Source organism: Silurus meridionalis, chromosome 1, assembly GCF_014805685.1.
Source record: "Silurus meridionalis isolate SWU-2019-XX chromosome 1, ASM1480568v1, whole genome shotgun sequence".
Taxonomy (NCBI): Eukaryota; Metazoa; Chordata; class Actinopteri; order Siluriformes; family Siluridae; genus Silurus; species Silurus meridionalis.
In genome coordinates this window covers 33,525,898-33,544,037 of record NC_060884.1, presented here as the reverse complement: position 1 = coordinate 33,544,037, position 18,140 = coordinate 33,525,898, and the positions used below count along the sequence as shown (strand labels likewise).

General features: G+C 42.4%; 1 protein-coding gene across 2 annotated transcripts; it reads left to right on the top strand.

The window, feature by feature from the left end:
• The first annotated feature begins 7,325 nt into the window (after positions 1–7,325).
• On the top strand, positions 7,326–18,079 carry nipa2 (NIPA magnesium transporter 2). 2 transcript variants are annotated; one of them, XM_046846677.1, is made up of 6 exons: positions 7,326–7,387; positions 12,138–12,365; positions 13,080–13,136; positions 13,622–13,712; positions 16,588–16,748; positions 17,241–18,079. In XM_046846677.1, exons 2-6 carry the CDS (start codon positions 12,227–12,229, stop codon positions 17,885–17,887), a joined length of 1,095 nt encoding a protein of 364 aa, XP_046702633.1. In that variant the 5' UTR covers positions 7,326–7,387; positions 12,138–12,226; the 3' UTR covers positions 17,888–18,079. The 2 variants fall into 2 exon arrangements, with proteins under 2 accessions (XP_046702633.1, XP_046702627.1); XM_046846671.1 differs by lacking the exon at positions 7,326–7,387 and adding an exon at positions 9,166–9,333.
• Positions 18,080–18,140: the final 61 nt, after the last annotated feature.

The window sequence follows — 18,140 nt, the reverse complement described above, 5'->3', positions numbered from 1 at the left end:
ATATGTCACTCTCATTACCCTTATGTCACTCTTATTACCCTTATGTCACTCTTATTACCCCTATGTCACCTCATTACCCTTATGTCACCTCATTACCCTATGTCACTCTCATTACCCTTATGTCACTCTCATTACCCTTATGGCACTCTTAATACCCCTATGTCACTCTCATTACCCTTATGTCACTCTTATTACCCATATGTCACTCTCATTACCCTTATGTCACTCTTATTACCCTTATGTCACTCTTATTACCCCTATGTCACTCTCATTACCCTTATGTCACTCTCATTACCCTTATGTCACTCTTATTACCCTTGTGTGACTCTCGTTGCCCTTGTGTCGCTCCCGTTACCATGGTGTCGCTCCAGTTATCCCTATGTCAATCCTGTTACTCTTATGTCACTTTAGTTACCTTTATGCTGCTCCTGTAACCATGATTTCACTCTTATTACCCATATGTCACTCCCATAACCCTTATGTCAATTCTATAACACTTGGTAACTTCCGTTACCCTTATGTCGCTTCCGTCACCCTTATGTCTCTCCTGTTACTCTTATAACAATCCTGTGACCCTTATGTCAATTCCGTTATTTTTGTGCTCCTTCCGTTACCCTCGTCATTCCAGTTACGCTTATGTCTCTCTCATTACCCCTACGTCAATCCTGTTACCTATCTCTTTCTTTAATTACCCTTATGTCACTCTTGTTATGCTTATACCACTCTAATTACCCCTATGTCACTCCCAAAACTCTTATCTCAATCCTGTTCCACTTATCTTGTGCTGTTCAACACAACTGATCCTCAACCCGACATTAATATTAATATAAAATATACAGATGTGTATGATTAATAATGCCGGGGTGGACTTTGGATCTGAAGGTTGTGAGTTCAAATCCCAGCCACATCAAGCTGCAATTTCTGGGCCCCTGAGTAAGGCCCCTAACTCCATCGCTGCTCAGTTGTATAAATGAGATAAATGTAAGTCTCTCTGAATAAGGGTGTCTGCCAAATACTATAATTATAAATGCAAGATTTAAAAAAAAATTAATATAAAAGTATTAAAACTGAACTAACAGACATTAGTGTTCATTGGTACAGAAGCTCCTGTGAAACCACACACACCAAACATCTCCCCCCCGAGTGTATTGTACACTGTCTGTCATTAAACTCTGAATCTTCAGTCTTCTGATGGACAATAGTGCTGTGTAGTGAGGAATGTGGAGCTGTGAGCAATAACCCCAGAGTCCTATATGTTCTGAAAGATCAGTATTCAGTCTGAAGATAACCATCAACAAGAGTTCATCCAGATGTCCTCATTCATGTGAGTGGGTTTCTTCAGACTGTTACACATTTAGAGCTCGGGAGATTAAACTGGGTGTATTTTTATACTCTGAGGATTATTTCTATTTCAATACTAATGAGTGGGACACTAAAAAAAGATATTTTAATTGTTAATAAACAAAATGACTAGAAATCTAGTTTATACCATGAATGAAAAAATCTACATTCCTAATTGTGCCACAAAATACTTTTTTTTTAATTAAGTATAAAATTGCTGCTTATCAATCCCTTAAAAATGCAGTCGTTTTAACAAATTTTTATTTATTTATTTATATTGATCTACTGTCTGACAAAGACTTAAATGAATTTAAATGTATGATTTTTTAAGACTGATTGTGTGCATTAATAATTGTATATTTAACACTGAACTTAATAATGCAGTAAAGACATGAATAAAGGCAATAAACATGACCAGACGTCTCGTTTTTTATGTCGCGATAATTATTATTTCTGTTTTTTGAGACTCATGTATGTTCCTTCTGTTTAGGTAAAAGGCAAAAACACACAAGAATTGTAGAGTGAACGAGTGGAAGAAAGTTGTGCAGAGTCCAAATTTGGCATTTAAGTCTCTACCAGAAGAACTTGTGTAACCAACGTCATATGGAAAAGAAGTGGAACATCTAAACGTTTATAGATTTGTTTGATCGAAGTAAATCTTCATATTACACGACATGCATGTGTCTCTCAAAAAACATAAGACACGGTGTATTCACACTTTTCACTATAGAATCAATGTAAGTGTTGGATGTGTGGTTGGAACCCAAGCCATTAGTGTTGCACAAGTCAGTCCACTCTTAGTGCCAGGCCCAAGCCCGGATAAATGAGGAGGGTTGTGTTAGGAAGGGTGACTTTAAACTGTTCCATCATGGTGTGGATGGAAAGAGAAATGGTGTAGGGGGGATTCTGAAGGAAGAGTACAGTAAGAGTGTAGTGGAGGTAAAGAGAGTTTCTGATGATCGTGAAGCTGGAAGTTGAAGGCGTGATGATAAATGTCATCAGTGCCTATGGACAAGTATTGCAGATGATATTGTGATTTGTGGTGAGAGTAGAGAGCAGGTGGAGAAGATCCTGGAGAGGAGGAGGTACACGCTGGAGAGAAGGGGAATGAAAGTCAGTAGGAGTAAGACAGAGTACATGTGTGTGAATGAGAGGGAGGGCAGTGGAGTGGTGCGGTTGCAGGGAGAAGAGGTGGAGAAGGTGGAGGAGTTCAGATACCTGGAGTCAACAGTGTAAAGTAATGGAGAGTGTGTTAGAGAAGTGAAGAAAAGAGTGCAGGCAGGGTGGAGTGGGTGGAGAAGAGTGACAGGAGTGATTTGTGATAGAAGAGTATCTGTGAGAATGAAAGGGAAAGTTTATAGGACTGTGGTGAGACCTGAGATGTTGTATGGATTAGAGACAGTGGCATTGAGTAAAAGACAGGAGGTGGAGCTGGAGGTAGCAGAGCTGAAGATGTTGAGATGTTCGTTGGAAGTGATGACGATGGACAGGATTAGAAATGAGTTTATTAGAGGGACAGCACATGTAGGATGTTTTGGAGACAAGGTGAGGGAGGTGTGATTGAGATGGTTTAGACATGTGCAGTGGAGGAACATGGGGTATATCAGTAGGAGAATGCTGAGGATGGAGACACCAGGAAGGGTGTGGATGTGGTGAGGGAAGACATGCAGCTAGTTGGATTGACAGAGACAGATGTAGCGGACAGAAGGGTATGGAGACGGATATGGCGACCTCTAATGGGAGCAACTGAAAGAAGAAGAAGAAGAGTTTTTGTATGGTTGATTAACTGTATAATTAACGTTTATATTGTTATAAAAGCAGTTTAGACACTTCAATTACAGTGTTTACATTGTAATAATTACGGTTCATAACCATCTTTTATTACAGCTCAGAACTGTCTTATTTAAAGGTTTATGTTGTAATAATTATAATTAAAACTTATTTCACAAAGCAGACAGGAAACTATTTAAACTGAGAAAAAACAATAAATATGTAAATGGTGTTAAACTATTTTTTATTATAAATAACCACAGTGAATTCAAAGCATCATTTAATCACAAGAGCTGGGAGAGAGAGAGAGAGAGAGAGAGAGAGAGAGAGAGATAGATGATAGATAGATAGACAGACAGACAGACAGACAGACAGACTTATGTATTTACATATATGACTATCATACACATAGCAGTTTATTTACTACGCCCCTGAAAAACTACCACATAGATTTCTACACATTCTACAACACACAACAGTACTAACTCCATTTACTAAAATAACCCTAGTTTAAAAGGTTTAGATACCACAGATGCAGTCTGATGTTACCTGAAAGATGAACATTCTCTTTTGTTGTTCATTAGTTTCGTCTGATTTGAGACATGAAACAAAACCCACCAGGTCCTAAACATGCTGTGAATTTGCAGCATCCACATATCTGACCATGACCCTCATCTTTTAACGCTAAGGACAATTATAAGACTCAGATCTTAAAATGATACAGTCAGTGTTAGATAGGGGCCAAATATGCAGAACATGACAAAAAGCAAATAATGTGCAAGAGCTGGGTTCATTTTGATAAGTTTGAGTTTCAGATTAAACAAGACACTTGTGAATAATAATCACAGAACACAGAAATGATCATGATTTATGTGATATACAGTTTTAAGCATCTAGGGCAGAGATCCCCAACCTTTTTCGCGCCATGGACCGATTTAATGTCAGACAATATTTTCATGGACCGGCCTTTAAGGTGTGGCGGATAAATACAACAAAATGAAATAATACGACCATAAAAACTGGTATTTTATAAATCTAATAATAAACATGAATTCACTGTGTTGTTTTTTGTTCATTTTGTTCGCTTGGGGGTTTGAATTTAGCCGGAGCTCCTTTAAGAAGGTAGTGGATGGAGGTAAGTCATGTGATCGGAGCTCCTTTAAGAAGGTAGTGGATGGAGGTAAGACATGTGACTGGAGCTCCTTTAAGAAGGTAGTGGATGGAGGTAAGTCATGTGACCGGAGCTCCTTTAAGAAGGTAGTGGATGGAGGTAAGTCATGTGACGGAGCTCCTTTAAGAAGGTAGTGGATGGAGGTAAGTCATGTGACGGAGCTCCTTTAAGAAGGTAGTGGATGGAGGTAAGACATGTGACGGAGCTCCTTTAAGAAGGTAGTGGATGGAGGTAAGTCATGTGACGGAGCTCCTTTAAGAAGGTAGTGGATGGAGGTAAGTCATGTGACGGAGCTCCTTTAAGAAGGTAGTGGATGGAGGTAAGTCATGTGACCGGAGCTCCTTTAAGAAGGTAGTGGATGGAGGTAAGTCATGTGATCGGAGCTCCTTTAAGAAGGTAGTGGATGGAGGTAAGTCATGTGACCGGAGCTCCTTTAAGAAGGTAGTGGATGGAGGTAAGACATGTGATCGGAGCTCCTTTAAGAAGGTAGTGGATGGAGGTAAGACATGTGACCGGAGCTCCTTTAAGAAGGTAGTGGATGGAGGTAAGTCATGTGATCGGAGCTCCTTTAAGAAGGTAGTGGATGGAGGTAAGACATGTGACCGGAGCTCCTTTAAGAAGGTAGTGGATGGAGGTAAGACAAGTGACCAAGGCATCATGACATGCATCAAGAGTCAAGAGTGAGTGATAGACAGATGTGGAGGAGAGAATCCGGTAAATTTCCAAAATAAAACATCGTTTAGAATCAGATCATAAATAAAACGGAAATAATGTAAGTTATGTATTATTTCTGTGCGGCCCGGTACTAATTGACCCATGGACCAGTGCCGGTCCACAGTATATTGTAAAATGGACAATACAGCACTGGGATAGACTTCAGGGTGAACCAAAGCCAAAATAATAAACAAAACAAACACTGTCCTATCAAAACGTGTATTTTTGCCTGTAACACTTGTACTTGGTTGCACAAACATTCCACATGAAGTTCAACATCCTATTTCCTTTAAGTCTCTTTAAGTGGTATCCCTGTGAGGTCTTTAAAGTGCACTTCTATTCCACTTTCCTGTAACAAAAAACATTTTCATGTCTGTTCCTTTGTGTTGACTGTAGTATGTAGACTTTATGAGAACCTTCACTTCCTCTTTATTCCAGTCAGTTGTTTGTTACAGTCTCCTCATCTTCTCTTTTTTCAACTGTTAAATCTCAGCAAGTTCACTGAGGAGCATAGATCTAACTTCCCAATTAATGCAGTCGTATGTATCCTGGACCGCAGCTCTTTTTTCAGGTGTGACCTCCTCAGTGTCACATTTCTCTATATCATAAACGCGCTTTTTTTTGTGCAGGTCCTTCTTGCATTTTTGACTCTGGCTTGAAATTGTCACTGATCACACTCTCTTCAATTACATTTTGCAAATGCTTTGGATATTTGGCAACCATCCTTTTGGTGACCTCCGTTAAATTTGTTTTCATCATTGCCGCAACAACAATCCTCACCATTTCCCTATGCAACCGAGGACTTGGTCTTTTCTGGCTCTCAAGTGCCTGCATTAATTCCTCAGGAAACTTATTCCATGAGAAGGGGAGGTTTTGGGAATTGAGCATGAACTCTGGGACAGAAAAGATATCCGGCAGTACCTGCAGAAATATTCAGAAACGCTAAAATTTTCTGTGAATCCACTGATACTATGAGACCCAGTGGTGGGCCGTGCATTTGGTACCTGGGCCTTCAATGGGGACGTACCCCACTAAATCCACCACTTAATACCACCACTATCACATCACAATTATAGAAACCATCAATACAATACAAAACGCAATATAACAACACGTGGCATTACAGAGAGAGAGACATGTCACATATGGAGGTGAAAACCATTTTACTAAAACAACAAACCCAGTTAAGACTCCAAACCTCTACACTACAACCACAACTGTGCACCTACAACATCTGGAGCAGTTCACAATCAATATTTGTCTAATAACATAACAAAAACATTAAAATGTAAATAAAACACAACCTACTCACCAGAGATGAAGACTCATAATTTGCAGTGCTCCTCAGAGACTATCAGCACTGACCTTGCATCTGATGAAGACATTGGAGAGGCTGGTGCTCACTCAACTCCAACCTCTGGTGAGTCCATCAATGGATCCACTTCAGTTTGCCGACCATGGCTTTGGAGTGGAAGACGCAGTCATCTTCCTCCTAAATTGGGCTATAGTGAGAGTCATGGTTTTTATTTTACTTCTCTAGTGCTTTTAAGACCATCCAACCGGCACTCCTGAGGGATAAGATGGTGTACATGGGAGTGGACAATCATCTGTCTAACTAGATATTGGATTACCTCCCAGATCGACCACAACATGTGAGGACTGAGTCTGACATGGTTGTCTGCAACACTGGGGCTCCTCAGGGAACGGTTCTGTCCCCGTTTCACTTCACCGTCTACACTGCGGACTTCACGTTCAGCTCCGCAAATTGTCACCTGCAGAACTTCTCTGATGACTCTGCCATCATTAGTCTGATCACGGATGATGATGACAGAGAGTACAGACGACTGATCCAAAACTTTGTGGACTGGTGCCAACGGGGAAAACCAAAGAACTGGTGGTGGATTTCCATAGGCACAAACAAACTTCATCATTACCACAAGTGAACATTCAGGGAAAGGACATTGTGAGAGTGGACTCTTACAAATACCTGGGGGTTCATCTGAACAGAAAACTGGACTGGACAGAACACGGAGGTCATTTATAAGAAACGGGGTTCCACCGCTGACTCTGACCACTCTGACTGACTGACTGACTCTCTCACACACACACACACACACACACACACACACACACACACACACACACACACGCTCTCCTCCTTAAATGCACCCTCAGATCACTTGAAAAGAGAACAATCATTAGGTCACATTAACTTCAGGTAAAGCAATCCCCTGCCTATCAGACCCGCCCTCTATTCACTAACCGCCGCTTGGCCACGCCCCCGCTGCCACAGTTACGTTTTTGCTGCACTGAACAACGAGAGCGACTGAGTGATACGTCATCAACTAAGCGACTGATGCGACCCTCCGCCGAAAACGGGGAACCGGCAGCGTGAGTTTGCTCGTGCCTTCGAATTTGCTCGTGAAACAGGGTAAAATTTTGCGCGCGAGTTTGCTCGTACTACGGGGTTTTACTATAGTCCAATTTCCCCTGGTGTTACAGTCCACATACTGGGAGAAAGCAGGTAGTGTTGTGCCCAAAGTAACCTGATTAAAGTCCACAGAGGTTAACACAAGCGCCTCAGAGTGTTGTGATTGTAACCTTGCAACAGTGGAATGGATGATGTCACACGCGTGGGTCGCGGGGGGGGGGGTGTAAACAATGAGAACAATGGTATGTCCAAACTCTCTGGGTAAGTGATAGAGACGCAAACATACAGCCAGAAGTTTGGTTTCGCTGCAGAAGTTGGAGATTGTACTGCTCACACCACCTCGTGTTCACGTACAGGGCGAGTCCTCCACAGAAACACATTCTCTGTAGATTTTATTCTTTTTCACCTGCTTGACAATTTAAGGCCAATTACTTTTTACTTAATGTTGGTTACAAAAGATTTTCTCATGCGTTGGCTAGTAGGCTTAAAAGTGGTGTATAAATGATTAGAGATACACAGTCTGGGTTTCTTCCAAACAGGCAAATACATAATAACATTCAGCTTGTGTTAGATTCATCTGCATTTGAATTTACATTGTGGTATAATACTATTTCTCGATTTCTTTAAAGCTTTTGATCAACTTGAACACTTTATTTTTACAGTAATACTTAATGTATTATTGTTATTTCAATGTTGTACAAAGAACCTTACTGACCTCGAGCACAAGGAGATTTAATATCAAAAGGGGAATACCTCAAGGAGACCCAGTCAGCCCGCTTCTTTTCTTACGAGCTGTTACTTGCTATCACTGTATATTAAGAATAATGATACAACCTTATTTTTTAAGGACTCTAATCAAATACCTAATGCCTTAAAAGCAGTATCTTTTTTTATAGATGCTTCAGGGTTATATTTACATTTTACATGTTGACTATTCATGATAATAATCAAAATGTAATTTATAATATTCCAGTCAAAAATGAGATCAAATACTTGGGAATATCTATTACAAGAAATTTCAGGGGCAGGAAAAATCATATTCAAGCTGCTTCTTCTTTCGGCTGCTCCCATTAGGGGGCGCCACAGTGGATCATCCGTCTCCATACCCCCCTGTCTTCTACATATACCTCTTTAACACCAACTACCTGCATGTCTTCCCTCACCACATCCATGAACCTCCTCCTTAATCTTCCTCTTTTCCTCCTTCCTGGTGTCTCCATCCTCAGCATTCTCCTACTGATATACCCCATGTCCCTCCTCTGCACGTCTAAACCATCTCAATCTCGCCTCACTCACCTTGTCTCCAAAACGTCCTACATGCGCTGTCCCTCTAATAAACTCATTTCTAATTCTGTCCATCCTCCTTACTCATAATGAACATCTCAACATCTTCAGCTCTGCTACCTCCAGCTCCACCTCCTGTCTTTTACTCAATGCCACTGTCTCTAATCCATACATCATCTTCAGCTCTGCTACCTCCAGCTCCACCTATTGTTTTTGAACTTTTATTTTATTATTTATTTATCTTTAATTATTTTTATTATTGTTCCTGAGTTTATGCTGTTTAGATGTATTGTTAAATGTGTGGAATCCTGATGATGATGATTACTCCTGTGTCGAAGACAGGACCTATCCAATATGGCGGCCATATGCGCAACTAGAGGCAAGAATCACACGGTGCTCACATGCGCGCCGTCAGGCCAATTAGAGCCGCTCTTCGTTGTGCGCACGCGCACTCCGGTTGCCCCTTACTTTAGACGGCAAAGGGTCTTTTTTTTTTCTCTCTCTCTTCCAAACGAGTTCCTCCGCTGCGACAACACTGAGCGCAGGCGGAAGAAAATTGAATAAGATGGAACTATTTCTGGCGTCCACACGGCGTTCCTGCTGAGCAGCGAACGGCGAAAAGGTATTTATCCATCGAGTTGTCGGCTTTTAGGATCACCGTCAAGCGGTTCCGGAATCCGTTTAGTCGACTTAGCTGGCTGGCTAGCTAGTGTGCTGAAGCGCGAGCGCACTTGCGTACTGAGTAGTGCGGAAGCGGCCCTGAGAGGGCGCGCGCGCTACGCTGCGTTCTCTCTCGCGCACTACGTAGCAAGTGCGGAAGTTCTGGCAGAGGTTAACCAGCGGGAGGCGCTTCCTGATTCCTCCTCGTGTATTTTTATTTATTTTTGCCCTGAGTTCTGATACACACACACACACACACACACACTCTCTCTCTGTCGGTCTGTGTGTTTAGTTTTTGTGTTATTGATGTGACATGAATGAAAGTGTATTGAGTGATAAATGTGTCGATTGCCATCTTTGCTCTCAAAATGGTGAGCTTTTATTACTGATTGTTTTATTTTTATATTTTATTTAGCACAAAACATGGCCATTTCCTAATTCTTAAGGGAAAAATATTATCATGTATATAAAATATTTCAAACTAATTAAACTTGATGGAAATAGAAGTTTCCTGATGAGCAACTGTGGTGAAGAAAAAACTCCTCAGAGATGGCATAAGGAAGAAAGCTTGAGAGGAACCAGACTCATAAGGGAAGCCATCCTCATCTGGGTTGCACCGAATGTCCATTTATAGCAGATATACGATGTTGCGGGGTTCAGTGATGATGATCAGACGTGAAATGTAGTCCTGAGTCAGTGTAGCAGACTGTTAACATTAACTACAGTCCAGTCCATCCTCAAAGCACCCGTTCTTAATCCGGAATTTCATGGAACCACCCAAGGCGTTGATGAGAAACTGTCTCAAGCTGCACAGAGTTTCCTCCAGTCGAAGAGAACACTATCCAGAGGCAGGCCTGGACGAAGTGGGAAGATCCACGGAGGGGAGAGGGGCAGGAACAGTGGTCACTGGAGCCTCAGGAGCATGTTTAACTCGACCGAGAGAGAGAAGAGGGTGACAGGAAGAGAAGGATATGGATTATTATGTGTGTTTATTGTTGTATGAAAGTTAATGTCACTGTGCAGTTTGGACTCCGGCAAGACTCGCTATGGCAGCATAACTAAAAGGGAGAACCAGAAGGTAACACAGACATGAGGGATCTCTGGGATAAGAGACGACCCACCACACCACCGTCAACAAACCTGAGTGAACGTGTGAATGTGAGGGGACGACAGCATACAAATATACCAGTTCACCAAACACTCTATATCCATGCTCCCTCCAGATCTGAGCCTTTACCTAAGAGAAATCTACTGATAAAAGGCTTGACTAAATAAATAAGTTTTCAACCTCGACTTGAACACTGAGACTGTGTCTGAGTCCCAAACACTGATTGGAAGGCTGTTCCATAACTGTGGGGCTTTATAAGAGAAAGATCTGCCCCCTGCTGTAGTCTTCATTATTTGAGGAACCAACAGATAGCCAGCACCTTTTGATCTAAGTAGGCGGAGGATCATACTGGTACAGAAGTTCACTCAGATACTGCGGTGCGAGACCGTTAAGTGCTTTATACGTCAGTAGTAATATTTTATAATCAATGCGAGATTTGATTGGGAGCCAGTGTAGACTGATTAAAACAGGGGTGATGTGGTCATATTTCCTAGATCTAGTGAGGACTCTTGCTGCTGCATTCTGAACTAACTGAAGCTTATTTATGCACTTACTCCAACACCCAGACAGTAAAGCGTTACAGTAGTCTAATCTAGAAGTAACAAAAGCATGAACTAGTTTTTCTGCATCCTGTAACGACATCATATTTCTAATTTTAGCAATATTTCTAAGGTGAAAGAAGGAGATCCTGGTGATATTATTCACGTGAGCCTCAAAGGAAAGACTCGGGTCAATAATCACACCAAGGTCTTTGACTGCTGTACACACTGAAACAGAAACACCATCCAGAGATGCTACGTAATCGGAAAGTTTACTTCTAGCTGCATGTGGTCCTAGTAAAAGTACTTCCGTCTTATCTGAGTTGAGCAGAAGAAAGTTATTAAGCATCCACTGTCTAATGTCCTTTACACACTTCTCAACACTGTTAAGCTGATCTCTCTCATCTGGCTTTGCTGAAATATACAGCTGTGTATCATCAGCATAGCAATGGAAGCGAATTCCATGTTTATGAATAATTTCACCAAGACGCAGCATATATAAAGAGAAAAGCAGAGGGCCTAAGACAGATCCTTGAGGAACACCAAACTTTACCTCATAGAGTGTGGAGAACTCACCATTTACATCAACAAACTGATCAGCGATCAGTCACATAAGACCTGAGCCAAGAGAGAGCTGTTCCCTTTATTCCAACAACGTTCTCAAGTCTAGCAAGTAGTATAGTGTGATCAATTAAAGAGAAACAAGTAACAGGTCATTTACCACCTTAACTAGCGCCGTCTCTGTGCTATGATGAGGCCGAAATCCTGACTGATACGTTTCATAAATGTTATTCATAAGCAGATGTGAGCAGAACTGCTGTGCTACAACCTTTTCTAAAATTTTGGATATAAAGGGGAGATTTGATATTGGTCTGTAGTTGGACAGCTGACATGGTGAAGGTCAGGTTTCTTCATTAGGGGGTGGATAACTGCCAGTTTGAAGGATTTGGGTACATAACCAGTGCTAATGGAAGAGTTAATTATTTTTAAAACAGGTTCAATCACCTCTGGAGTTATCTGTTTAAAGAAACTTGTAGGCAAGGGATCGAGAATGCAGGTTAATGAATTAACTGATTGTGTGTTTGTGTGTGTGTGTGTGTGTGTGTGTGGGTTGATCAGGTGTGGTATCCAGACTCAGGTGTTCCAGAGGTGGAGGAGGACGGTTTCTGTTCTCTCTGCTCAATGTGACAGAAGATCAGGTTTTCTCCATGGCTCCAGAGCGAGGCAGATATGATTTCTACATCGGCCTGGCTTTGGCCATCAGCTCCAGTGTGTTTATCGGAGGGAGTTTCATCCTAAAGAAGAAAGGACTGCTCAGACTCGCCCGGAAAGGCTCCATGCGAGCAGGTAGTTTCTTCTCGGAACGTTTTTTATGGTGGAATGTTTGGATTGTGTTTTTAAAGGTCAGATCTGATTTCTGGATTTATAATCTAGAAGTGTAAAAAGAGATACACTGTGGTGTGTGTGTGTGTGTGTGTGTGTGTGTGTGTGTGTGTGTGTGTGTGTTATAAGTTTATCTTACTAATAAATCACATTTTGAACATACTGTGAGCTCTCGATTGTGCAATGTTTAACATTTCATTCACACATACTGTCAGGGAGGATAAACTGGTTCTGTGTATGAGTGTGTAAGAGTGTGTGAGAGTGTAAGAGCTCTGTGGGGGGGGGTTTGTGTGTGTGTGTGTGTGTGTGTGTGTGTGTGTGTGTGTGTGTGTGTGTGTGTGTGTGTGTGTGTGTGTGTGAGGCACAGACACTCCCTATTTCACAGGTTAATGGTGAAGGTGTGGCTCATTTGAGTATGTTGTAATCCACTTTACCTAATTCCTCACCTCTAACACTCATCCCTCACTCTCTCACACCTCATCTCTCTCTCTCTCTCTCTCTCTCTCTCTCTCTCTCTCTCTCTCTCACCTCATCCCTCTCTCTCTCTAACTCACTCTCTAATCTGACCCCTTTTTCTCTCTCTCTCCCTCATCCCTAACCTCATCTCTTACTTTCTCTCTCTCTGAGTCTGTATATCACCTCTACAATCAGTTTATTGTGTGTGTTCTCTCTCTCCAGGACAAGGTGGTCATGCCTATCTGAAAGAATGGCTGTGGTGGGCGGGGCTTCTATCCAGTAAGTCACCAGATAAATATTAATTTTTATTACTGATTTCATTGTTTTTCCTCCTGTTTATTCACTTCGGTGTGTTTATACCAAATCAGGACATGTTTAGATATATATGAATATGCATGGGTATGCAAATTAGTAACACCTCTGCATAAGTCAAGGGAATTTAAAATATTTCAGGAAAAGAGTCGGAATGTTAGGATAAAAAAGGTCACAGCATACAGGCATGTATGGTTCTTCCCCAAACCTGTTCCAGCGTGACAATGCCCCTGTGCACAAAGCCAGCTCCATGAAGATCTGCTTTACATGAGGATGTTTAAAAAAAGAACATACCAATCTTATGGTCAGGTGTCCACAAACGTTTGTCCATAGAGTGTGCTTTAAAGGAAAAATAAATATTGTGAGAAAATAGTTAGAAGGTTTTGAGATGTTTTTGGAGGAAAGATCTGTAATGCTGTGTGAACTGAACGTGTGTGATGGTGTGTGTGCAGTGGGTGCGGGTGAAGCTGCGAACTTTGCAGCGTACGCGTTCGCCCCGGCGACGCTCGTCACTCCGCTCGGTGCTCTCAGTGTGCTCGTGAGGTACGTCTCTCTCTCTCTCACACACACACACACACACACACACACAAACTGTGTAGAACTTCAGACTCTTAACATTGTACCTTTCTCTCTGATTTATTTAACAACCTCCAAATCTGTCAGAATGTTTTGGTGTCCAAACTGCGGCCCGTTATCCATTTTTAATTCTCCCGTACCAAAGTCTAAAAATATACCGGTCTGAGGCTCTTACTTAATATTTGCGCTTAAATCTATTGTACTTCTGGTTTGTGTTATGAAGAACATCTAGCGTAAATCATGTGGCAAATCAAATACGCGAATCACGAATCAGAATTTCATACCGGATCGGTCGAGACCCGACAACCACCACAGGTATCATTAACAACAGGGTACTGGTGTAAATTGTGCTGCTGAAGGAGGAGAAGGAGAGGAGGAAGACGTGTACAGAGACAGCAGGGAAAGGAGAAGTGGAGGAGAGTGGAGGTTCGGGTTGGTACTTTAAATGTTGGTACTATGACTGGTAAAGGGAGAGAGGGAGCTGATATGATGGAGAGGAGAAAGGTAGATATGCTGTGTGTTCAGGAGACCAAGTGGAAAGGGAGTAAGAGCAGGAACATTGGAGGTGTTTAAACTGTTCTATCATGGTGTGGATGGAAAGAGAAATGGTGTAGGGGTGATTCTGAAGGAAGAGTACAGTAAGAGTGTAGTGGAGGTGAAGAGAGTTTCTGATAGGGTGATGATCGTGAAGCTGAAGGTTGAAGAGGTGATGATAAATGTCATCAGTGCCTATGCTCCACAAGTGGGTTGTGAGATGGAGGAGAAGGAAAAGTTCTGGAGTGCGTTAGATGAAGTGGTAGAAGGTCGACCTAGGAATGAACGATTGGTGATTAGAGACTTTAATGGGCAGGTAGGTGAAGGGAACAGAGGTGATGAGGAGGTGATTGTGGGTATGGCTTTAAGGAGAGGAATGTGGAAGTGGAAATGGCAGTGGTGAACATGTATTTTAAGGTAGCAGAGCTGAAGATTTTGAGATGTTCGTAGGGAGTGACGACGATGGACAGGATTAGAAATTAGTTTATTAGAGGGACAGCGCATGTAGGACGTTTTGGAGACAAGGTGAGGGAGGTGAGATTGAGATGGTTTGGACATGTGCAGAGGAGGGACATGGGGTATATCAGTAGGAGAATGCTGAGGATGGAGACCCCAAGAAGGAGGAAAAGAGGAAGACCAAGGAGGAGGTTTATGGATGTGGTGAAGGAAGACATGCAGGTAGTTGGTGTAAAAGAGACGGATGTAGAGGACAGGGGGGTATAGAGACGTATGATCCTCTGTGGAGACCCCTAATGGGAGAAGCCGAAAAAAGAAGAAGAAGAAATGTATTGTACTTCTGAGTTTCTCAACTAGATGGAGCTACTGTCAAGGCCAAGAAAGCAATCGAAGAAAAAATGTGCTCGGGGTCACCAGAAACGGTGAAACCATAGAGACGTGTCAATCCGAGGCTGAAACTGAGAGAATTACCTGGCAACCTTTTTGTAAAAAAATAAAATGAGAGCTGTGATGGAGGGTTTTTTTATTCAAACGTAATTTACCTGCATTTGATTTTCACTAATATTAGTGCATTAAAGTGAGGCAGTACCTCATGTCTAGTGAGTGTCCCAGTCCTCTGTGTGTGTCCCTCAGGAGGGAACGTTTGGACACCCCTGAATTAAACAATAAACCTAATGGTGTAAAAAGGAGGTGGAGGATAGAGAAGGGGAAAAGAAGTGAAAGGAGAGAAGAGAGAGAGACGTGTATACATTTATTTTCCTTTACTTTAAAACTACTACTTTATTCCATATATTCTGTTTATTCTATTGTTATCTTTGACTTTGTGACGCCGTTGTTATTGTCTGAATGTTCCATGACCATGTAGCGGAGCTTTTAGCAACACGAATGTTCATATTTATCACGTGAATAAAAAACCTTTATACAGTGGAACCCGGTTATCTCGCCCTCGGTTACCTCGACAACCCTATTAAGTCGACGTTTTTGAAGTGGAACCGCCAAATTTCTGGAAGTTTAAACAGGAGCTGGTGGTGATGATAAACGAGCTCCATATCTGCGCGATTGAAGCCGAGAGCTTAAGAGAAAGCGGCCGAGAAAACACCTGACATGCTGAAGGGGGCTGAAGGGGGTGTGGCAGGTGGATTCCTGACAGATAAACATGTACTGTATGTATTTTTATAGCATGCCTTCATCAAACAAATCGCAGCTGTTGTGTAAAAAAAACCTCCAAAAACACGTGCATGCACATTCTCATTTATTAACGCACATCATGTTCATAAAGACATTTCAAGCACGTTAATATACTGCCGCCATTTTGATTTTCGTTTATCTCGATCATCGGTTACCTCGATGCTTTTTGGCGACCCCCTAGGACATCGACATAACCGGGTTCCACTGTATATAGAATCTTCAGAGAGAAGTGGAAAGATGGAGAGGAGAGAGAGAAAGAGAGAGATCAGGTGGGAGAGAAAGAAAAACGGGGAGAAAGAGCGAGAGAGTGAAATGGGTATAAAGAAGAAAGGGAGAGATAAAAGAGAAGGAAATAGAGAGAAGAATGGGAAGGAATAAAAGTGAGGCAGGAGAGAGAACAGAGTGAGAGAAATGGGGGAGAAATGAGAGAGAGAGAGAGAGTGAGGTGACGGGAAGTTCATACTAAAACTCCTTATTGTCTTTTATCCATAAAAAGGTGATTATTGGTTTCTGGTTACTTTACGGTTTCCTCCTGAAGGTTCCTCCTATAGTTCCTTTTCAGAAATATAAACACCAGGACGCCTCCCTTCAGACACACTGGAGTTTTCCTGTAATCTGTACACAGTAATGAAAGGTGTTCTTGTTGTTGTTGTCATGGTTACAGTGCTGTACTTTCCTCCTACTTCTTGAACGAGAGGTTAAACCTGCACGGGAAGCTGGGCTGTCTTCTCAGCGTGCTCGGCTCCACCACCATGGTGATCCATGCGCCGCAGGAGGAGGAGATCGACAACCTCAAAGACATGGCTGAGAAGCTGATGGACCCAGGTACAAGACCAGATCAGAAAAATGGTGTTGAAGCGATCTCGTGTTCCAGGTTTTTTGTAACTCTTTAGCTTTATGGAAGGAGTCTGTGGTTATAGTGAAGAGGGTGTGTGTGTGTGTGTGTGTGTGTCAGGGTTGCAAAGGGGCGGAACATTTCTGGAAACTTTCCATTTGGGAAATTTTGGCCATATTTAAAATATAAAATTTTATATATTACATAGTTCCCTGTTATAGAATTTTCCATTAAACGTTCCAGTTTAAAATTCCTGAAACCTTAGTTGCTATAGCAACAATCAGCTAACAATTAGGAATGTGATTAAGGGTTTTGTCTCCAGTTTTAAAGTGCTGAAGACGGGTTTGGTTGAAGGGGAAGACCGTTTATAGCTGCTATAATGAAAAGAGAACAGGAACTATTACAGGAACTTTATAGACATTAAGTGTATGAACAGATAAAAAAAACAACAACTTCATCGTCTCTTCCTTTTGTGCACTCAGGCTTCGCGGTCTTCGCCACCTTCGTCATCATCGTCGCCCTGATCTTCATCTGCGTGGTCGGCCCACGTCACGGCCAAACCAACATCCTGGTGTACATCACCATCTGCTCGGTGATCGGCTCTCTGTCCGTGTCCTGCGTGAAGGGTCTGGGCATCACCATCAAGGAGGTGATCGGCGGTCAGCCGGTGCTGAGTCAGCCGTTAGCGTGGCTGCTCCTGGTGAGCCTGGTGGTGTGCGTCAGCACGCAGATCAACTACTTGAACAAAGCGCTGGACATCTTCAACACGTCACTGGTCACGCCCATTTACTATGTCTTCTTCACCACGTCGGTGCTCACCTGCTCCGCCATCTTGTTCAAAGAGTGGGAGCACATGGGCTACGACGACATCATCGGGACGCTCAGCGGCTTCTGCACCATCATCGTCGGGATCTTCCTGCTGCACGCCTTCAAGGACGTGAACGTCAGCTTGGCCATGCTGGCCGTCAGCATCAGGAAGGACGAGCGCAACGGAGCCGTGGTCAACGGCGTCGCCTACGAGCGTCTCCGGGACGCCGACCAGGACACCGCCGTCGACTTGGAGGACAGAGACATGGGCTCTATCACCTTCGACAACGTCTCCAGGAGGAATGGAGGCATGGCGTCTTAGGTCCTGAACTCGGTATTCTATAATCTGCTGTGTGAAGGTTTAGTGTTTGGTTTTTTTTTTTTCGTTTTAAAATCTGAAGACAATCAAACGGACCCGACGATTGTTTTTGTTTTTTTCTCGTGACGACGTCTTGAGACTTCATCATTTTGCTCGTGTAGCGGTGAAGATACATTTTAAAAACCTTCACTCTGATCAGATGTACAGATCTGCACTGATTTCTCTCTCTTTTTTTTTTGGCTCTTGTTGAAAAGAT

Coding starts and splice junctions, on each gene's coding strand:
- nipa2 (XM_046846677.1), top strand. CDS start 12,227: ATGGCTCCAGAGCGAGGCAGATATGATTTCTACATCGGCCTGGCTTTG. Junction 12,366..13,079: donor GAAAGGCTCCATGCGAGCAG/GTAGTTTCTTCT, acceptor CTCTCTCTCCAG/GACAAGGTGGTCATGCCTAT. Junction 13,137..13,621: donor GTGGGCGGGGCTTCTATCCA/GTAAGTCACCAG, acceptor GTGTGTGTGCAG/TGGGTGCGGGTGAAGCTGCG.